General features: G+C 63.1%; 4 protein-coding genes across 4 annotated transcripts in view; 3 read left to right on the plus strand and 1 right to left on the minus strand.

Annotated features, from left to right (window-relative positions):
• The window catches only part of EMIHUDRAFT_241442 (hypothetical protein), a gene marked incomplete at both ends in the record, with an annotated part of 4,546 nt that extends 3,005 nt beyond the window's left edge, over positions 1-1,541 (plus strand). The window contains 2 exons of the mRNA XM_005773626.1: positions 1,021-1,138; positions 1,380-1,541. Coding sequence (XP_005773683.1) covers positions 1,021-1,138; positions 1,380-1,541 — 280 coding nt within the window. The remainder of the gene's footprint in view (positions 1-1,020; positions 1,139-1,379) is intronic.
• A 343-nt stretch (positions 1,542-1,884) lies between these two features.
• On the plus strand, positions 1,885-2,608 carry EMIHUDRAFT_241443 (hypothetical protein; the record flags this gene model as incomplete). Its single annotated transcript, XM_005773627.1, has 2 exons — positions 1,885-2,390; positions 2,470-2,608. 2 exons carry the CDS (start codon positions 1,885-1,887, stop codon positions 2,606-2,608), a joined length of 645 nt encoding a protein of 214 aa, XP_005773684.1.
• Positions 2,609-3,547: 939 nt separating this feature from the next.
• On the plus strand, positions 3,548-4,147 carry EMIHUDRAFT_117294 (hypothetical protein; the record flags this gene model as incomplete). The annotated part of the gene is made up of 1 exon (XM_005773628.1): positions 3,548-4,147. The coding sequence occupies one exon, from the start codon at positions 3,548-3,550 to the stop codon at positions 4,145-4,147; it is 600 nt and encodes a 199-aa protein (XP_005773685.1).
• A 756-nt stretch (positions 4,148-4,903) lies between these two features.
• Positions 4,904-5,573, minus strand: EMIHUDRAFT_74995 (carbonate dehydratase-like protein; the record flags this gene model as incomplete). Its single annotated transcript, XM_005773629.1, has 3 exons — positions 4,904-4,993; positions 5,107-5,238; positions 5,283-5,573. 3 exons carry the CDS (start codon positions 5,571-5,573, stop codon positions 4,904-4,906), a joined length of 513 nt encoding a protein of 170 aa, XP_005773686.1.
• Positions 5,574-7,050: the final 1,477 nt, after the last annotated feature.

The raw sequence follows: 7,050 nt of genomic DNA on the forward strand, positions 1-7,050 counted from the left end.
TTTCCCCCCCCCCCCCCCCCCTCCGGGGGGCCAGGTTGCCTTCTCCTCGGGGCTCCGCTGGGTGCGATTCTGGGAAGGATGCCCTAGATGCGGAACAGCCCGCCCAGTTGACAGACACAGGCAAAGGCACAGGCACAGGCACAGGCACAGACACAGCCCCAGGACACAGACACAGGCACAGACACAGACACAGGCACGGGCACAGACACAGGCACAGACATAGGCACAGACACAGGCACAGGCACGGGCACAGGCGCAGACCCCTGCACGCAATCGGGCGCTCGAGAAGGCGCGCCTCGAGCCGACTCAACTGCACTCCGCGGTATGCGTGCTGTGCCCCTCGCATTCAGGGCGAGCTCCCTGCCACGAGACCGTACTCCCCCCCCCCCCCCCTCTGCCGCCCTGTCACTCACAGACCTTGTTCTAAGAAGAACGTGCCTCCGTCTCACACCGCAGGAGGAGTACGTCATGTCGGCTCTCACTGCGGCGAGGGAGGCCCGAGATTAGCCGAGATTGGCCGAGAATGGACGAGATCGCCCGAGATTGGCCGAGATCGCCCGAGATCACTGTGGCGAGGGTGGCTCGCGCGCCCTCGACGCGCCACCCTGTGCTCCAGCTGGCGCTCGAGGTGACATGCGTTCGGTTGCACTCGGCTGTCTCCGCTAGAATCGGCTCTGCTCGTCGCCCCGGGTTCTCGTGCGACTCTGCCAGCACACAGCACCAGTGACCGTCGACCTATTGCCCCCGACCTGGGTGTGTATACCACGGCGCAGGCACGCTGCCCGACGATGCTCGTCTCGTTCAGGCGCGTGCGAGAGGAGAGAGAGAGAGAGAGCGTCTTCAGGCGCCGGCGAGAGGAGAGAGAGAGAGAGCGTCCGCCGAGGAGCCGCGCCCCGCGACTCGTGGCGAAGCCTCAGTGAGTCGACGGCCTCGCTGACGAGCGGTGTGCTCCTCTCTGGATCGTGTACTCTCGCGGCCGAGCTCGGCCGATCCCCGGCTGGCGCTGCACTTCTCGGTCAGGCGATGGCTCGCGCCCGTGTCCGCGAGCGACCAGGCGCGGGAGCTGCACAGCTTCCTGCACTGCGGCGAGGTCTCGGGCCTCGTCTCACCTCTCGACGCGCCGACGACGGAGCAGCGGGTTCCCTCCCCCCTCTGTGAGCGGCGCCCCTTCACGTGCGGCGAGCTGTGAACAGGCGACGACGACGGAGCGACTGCTCGCCGCTGTGAGGCGCCCAGCCCCGACGCACCGCCACTTCATGGCGCCGTGTGCGAGATCACCCGAGATCACCCCGAGGCGGGCCGAGATTAGGCCCTCCGCCCGCCGCAACACCCAGTCCGACTCCGCCGTGCCGCGGTTCTCCCCGGCAATCTCGCGCCAGCTCACGCCCGCGGCGCTCTGCCTGTGGCGGGAGCTGGAGAGCGGGCGTGCGCTCAAGGGACACTCCCAGCGGGAGACGCCCCTCGCCGCGCAGCTTTGCTACGGGAGTGGCGCTGGCCGCGGGCCGGCCGCGAGTCCGCTCATCACCACCAGAAGTGGGTAAAGGGGGACGTCGATTTTTCTTCTGGAATTGACTGCTGTTGGGTTCCTGGACGTACGAGTAGCGGCCTACTGCTTCAGCGCGTGCACCTCGATCCTGTATACCGTGTTTGTTACTATGACCCCCCCAAATCGCAAATGTGCAATACTGATTACTGTTGTGTTGACCCCATCCCAGTGTGCAACAGTGCAACAGTAGCGGCCGGCAGCAACGTCCGCGCTAAGGAAAAATCTCGACCTTCGTCGTTGCCCCTGACTCGTCCTGTTGACGTCGTGACTGCCGACGTCCGCGCGAACTAGTGAACCGCCTTTCCCCGTTCGAGGGGGGAAGGAATCAACAGGGTGGCATGTCAGCGAATATAGAGCGTGCACTCGTCCGAGGAGGAAAGGAGGATGCGGAACTGCAGGCCAGGCGGGTGGAGCTCATTGCAGCTGCCACACACAAGTCGGACGCAACTGCCGAGAGCGCGGAAGAGTCGGAGCGGCGGAAGCGCAAGGAGGAGGAGGAGGCGGCGGCGGAGGCTAAGGCCAGAGAAAGCGCGCGTTTAGACTACTGCTGGCCCGAGAGCCTCTGGTGGAGCGTGCAGTGCTGCCTGTCTTACAGCTGCCTCCGCCTCACCTCTGCAGGCGCACGGCAGCGACGGCATCGCAAGGAGGATATCGAGAGGGAAACGACGCAGCTGGAGGAGGAGATTGAAGAGGCGAGAAGGGAATCGGAGCAGGTGAAGGCCGCGCGTGCGATGCGTGCAGTGGCGGGCGGGGCGAGCCTCGTGGGGAAGATGATCGAGGTGGAGGGCCGTGCGGGCAAGGTCGTGGAGAAAGTCTCGCGCTATGGGCAGATTTCTGTAGATGCGTGTCCCAATGCATGGCCGATTCGCGCCTGCAGGTGCTTCACCGTGCTCGCCTTCACTGCCCTCTGTGTCCACACTTAGGAAGTCGACACTGCACAAGATCCAGTTCATCGACGAGGACTCGACTGAGCTGGTGCACCTCAGCAAGTCAGAGTCGACTTCCACCAAGGCAAAAGGCTTCAAGTTTATCCTGAAAGAGGGAAGCAGGGATAGTCGTTGAGGAGAAAGGGCGCAACATGTCTTTCTTGATAGCCCCGGTATCCGAAGCCTCTCGAGCTTGCTTGAGAGGTCGGCCTCCGCCCCGCAAAATAACCCCTCCGTCCACGTGGCAATCTCCCGCGTGCCGAATCGGCGCGAGAGGGGGTATCCACGGGTCGGGCGGGGGGGGGCCTCCCTCCTATATGATGATTCTAGTTCTTCCCTCCATAAGATAAGGCCACCTGTCCTCGAGTGTGTAGAGGTGGTCTTCTCGCCGCACAGAGAGGCGCGCACATACAAGATCGACAAACTCGGGTTCTGCCCTCAAAAGAAAGAAAGGCATATTTATTTTTCTGCCGCTTCAGGCCGTGTAAAATTCTCGTCAACAGGGTCTGACCTGGACACTCCTCTACCCTCGAAGCGCCTCTTCCATCGAAATGCCATTCGCATTCACTACGTGACTGCACGAGGAACAGGCGCCGCGATAAAACGCACATCATTCAACGCGGAGCTCTGCCGGTGTCCGTGTACCGTGAAAGCCTTATCCCCCAAAAGAGTCGCATCCTCATATGTGTTTCATTAATTACCCATCTCACAGTAGAATTTACACAGTAGAATGCCTAGATAGAGGTGAGAGAGATTTTTGAAAACCAACAAGAAATTCTCTCGGGAGAGGTGTCCGTTTTCATTTTTTTTATTTATTTGTTTCAAAAACAGGCATTTTACACAGGGAGGCTCCAGGCGCGCGTTCGGCTACGAGAGGGGGAAGGCCGATTGGCGGCAACCGCCGTCGCGCCGTGCTACAGCGGACAGGGTATGCTATAGGGGGGGCGTCGCACCCACAAAGAAGAATTTCAAAGAAGAATTCTACGAATACAAGCCCCTCTCACAGCAGACTGGCACAAGGACAAGAACAAAAAAATAAAAAGAAAAACCGGCGCGCTTGCGCCGGAGCTTCGTGATGCTCTTGTTCAGAGCGAAGCGAGCACGAGCAATCCGGTCGCCGTCGCGCGTCGCCCTCCGCGCGCTGAGCTCCGGCGGCGGCGGCCGCCGCACGTCCCGCCGCCACACGCCGCATAGCGGGTACGGACACGACATCCTCGGCGACACTGGCGGCTTCCAGCCCCTGAGTGAGGAGGTGAGCCGCGGCGTTGACGGGCTCTTTGCGCACGGCACCACCTCGGTCGAGTCCTACTCGAGCCGCGGTTTCGTCGTCAACGGCGTCCAGCTGCCTGGCGCGGTGCTTCTGCTGCCGGACCAGTCGTTTCTCTTCTCCGCCGCCGCTGTCGGCGAGCTGACGCCGGCGTCGCTCACGCCACTGCTGCTGCTCGAGGAGCGGCCGGAGCTGCTCATCCTCGGCTGCGGCGAGCGGATCGAGCGGCCGCCGCCCGCGGTCGGCGCGTGGGCCGCGCGGCACGGATTGGCGCTCGAGGTGCTCAACACGCGCACCGCCTCGTCGACGCTCAACTTTATGGTGCAGGAGCAGCGGCCGGTGGCGGCGGTGCTCTTCCCACCCGGCTACCGTCGGCCCAGCGAGGGCGACGAGTCGGGGTTCGGATGATGGGCACCGAGAAAGTCGACGCGAGCGGAGTGTGTGTGCGGGGAGGCGCCCTTTCGCCGGTGTGCGTGGAGCGTGCCGTGACTCGACTGCGCAGTGGAGGCCCGCGGCGAGGCCGTGTGCCCGTTGCTGTTACGTTTTTTCAATGCATAAGGGTATGAGCAGTTTGACGGCTTTCGCGCAACAGCGCTCCGAGTGCCCCTTTTTTCTCGGGAAACGGGAACAACTCTCCGCTCCAAGTGCTCTTGGACTGGAGACGCTCCGCGTGCAAATAAAGAGGTTGGAGAGAGCATGGGGCATCGGGCTAGAGCCACCGTGCCCCGTGAACCCGCGCGGGCAGATGAGCGATGAGGCTAGTCCTCGCGCTGTCGGTTACTTGTGCCTCCTTCGGACACCTGCCACCTCCCGCTCGAGAGAATCGCCAAGTAGTCTTCACAAAGTTTCGCGGCAACCTCGTCCCTCGTCGTCGACGGGGGCGAGGTCTTGTCGGAAGCGCTCCGCGTTCTCGACATAGTGCGCCGCCGACGCAGCCAGCCCTGCAGGACAAAGCAAGGTAAGGTGGTAAACGGTCCACGCTGCATGCGTGTGTGTGTGTGTGTGTGTGTGTGTGTGTGAGTGTGTGTGTGTGTGTGTGTGTGTGTGTGTGTGTGTGTGTGTGTGTGTGTGTGTGTGTGTGTGTGTGTGTGTGTGTGTGTGTGTGTGTGTGTGTGTGTGTGTGTGCGGTCAAGCAGCCCCCGGGCGGCGGGAAGCAATGGCGAACTAGGGTTGCGCGCCTTTGATCTGGTCCTCCGTCAACGTCCGGACCACCTTCGCCGGAGCCCCGATGGCGAGGGAGCCGTCTGGGATGACCTGGCGGTGGAGGGGAGGGTCTGGGTACGTGCGGGTGAGGGGCAGCAGCCGCTCAATGATTGCATATACACATATGTCTTGGAGTGGAGAGAGGAGAGTTGCGCAACAGGTACGTGTGAGGCGTGCGCCTTCCCCTCGGGCACCAGCGCGTGCGCCCCGATCAGGCAGTTCTTCCCGACGACCGCCTTGTTCAGCACCGTCGCGCCGATGCCAATCAGCGAGTTGTCGCCTAAGATGGCCGGCCACTGCCCGCGGTCTGTGAGCGAGCGGCGCGGGCTGAGCGGCACACGCGCCGCTCGCCAATCGTGCAGCCGTGGAGCATCGCGCAGTGGCCGACCGTGACGTCGTTGCCGAGAGTGAGCGGCACGCCCGCATCAGCGTGCAACACCGAGTTCTCCTGGACGTTCGTGCGCTCTCCGATGGTGATGGGCTCCGGGTTATCTCCTCGCACGACAACGCCGAACCAGATCGATGCCCGATCTCTGAGCACCACATTGCCCACCACATGAGCGTTCGGAGCGATCCAAGCTGTCGCGGCGATCATCGGCTTGAGCCGGCCGAGGGTGAAGGCTCCGCCCATAGCCCTCCTCTAGTAGCCCTTTATTCGCGGAAGTGTTGCTATCGTACAATGGAGAAGTTTACTTCGTAAGGTACCCACTCCCAACATTATTCCGCGACCCCCAACCTAGCTGCCCGGGCCTCCCACCTCACAAAGATTTGGCAAGAGCCACAAAGATTTGGCCGTCCACAAATGAGTGGCCAGGCCTCGTCCTCGACCGCAGCCGCGCCCGGCGCTCCACATCCACGGCCGCAAGGCAGGGCGCCGAAGGAGCACACGTGGGATGGAAGCTACGGGGAGAGCGGTGCCTGGCTGCACAACGTCACCGGGCTGCCCTGGGCCAAGGGCGGGCGATCAGCAGCCTCGATGGCTCAGCAGCGCGAGCGCAAGCGCGAGGACAAGCGCGACAGGAGCGGCAGGCCGGGGGAAGTTTGCGGCTCAGGAGGCGAGGCGGGGGGGCGCGCGGGTGCGGTGCGAGTGTGTGCGTGTCATGTGGCTACAGCAAGTGACCATCCGTCTGTATTATTATATTAACAACGGCGCTCTCAAAAAAAAGAAAACCGCCGCGCATCGTCGGGCCCACGCTGCTCAATCAAGCGTCGCCTCCTCGCGGCGGCTCCTGGCTGTGCCTGTGGCTGGAGATCAGCGTTCCATCCTGCGAGTGGACGGCTTGACGGCAAATCTTCCTGAAGAGGGCGGTCGCTCATCTGTCTCCGCGGTCCGTAGAGAGGGGGGGCGGGCAAACGCCGGGATTCAACATTCAAGGGCAAAAATAAAGAAAAAATGCGCAACCATCGTCGTCCCCTGCTCGCCACCCCGACGCCCAAGGCGCCCGAGTCGAACAACAGGCGGCACGCGAAGACTCGTACCACGCGGAATCGACCCTATCAAGTGCTCAAGTGCTCAAGTGCTCAAGTGAAGGCAAGGCCGCGTTGAAAGCAGTTTACCCGAGATGTGGTATCTCGAGTTCCGCTGTGGCTCCCGGCGTCTCAAGCCCGTCCGCCTGCTGGTCCGAGATGTTCTTGCGCCCAGCTGCCCCTGAAGCGGCAGCGAAGGGCGCCAAGCGGCGCTGGAGGCTCCTCGACGCGGTGGACCCCGCCGCGTATGCCAAGCCGGGCGAGCGGGTCCGCGCAAAATTTCAGGGCGACATCGGCGGCTTCAACTGTACGCGCTCATGCCCTGATCACTGTCCTTGCACAAGGGTCAGAGGGCACGCACGGACTAGGTCGCATGGGCTCCCTCCGAATCCCGTGCTTCAGCGGTTCTACTAGTGATGTCGGCCTCTGCCGCCGCTCTCGCCTCATCGCCGCCGCCCCCGCCGCCGTCTTCTCCTCTGTCCGATGCCTCCCTTGCCACCCACGCCGCCGCCACCATCCCAGCTGCCCTAGCCGCCCCCACCCACACCCCCACCCTCGCCCGAGCCAACCTCGCAGCTCCATCCCCACCGCCGTCCTCGGCCTCGCCTTCGACCAAGAACCGCTCGCCGGACCTCATCATC

The sequence above is a fragment of the Emiliania huxleyi genome, assembly GCF_000372725.1.
Source record: "Emiliania huxleyi CCMP1516 unplaced genomic scaffold EMIHUscaffold_332, whole genome shotgun sequence".
In the NCBI taxonomy this organism is placed as follows: domain Eukaryota; phylum Haptophyta; order Isochrysidales; family Noelaerhabdaceae; genus Emiliania; species Emiliania huxleyi.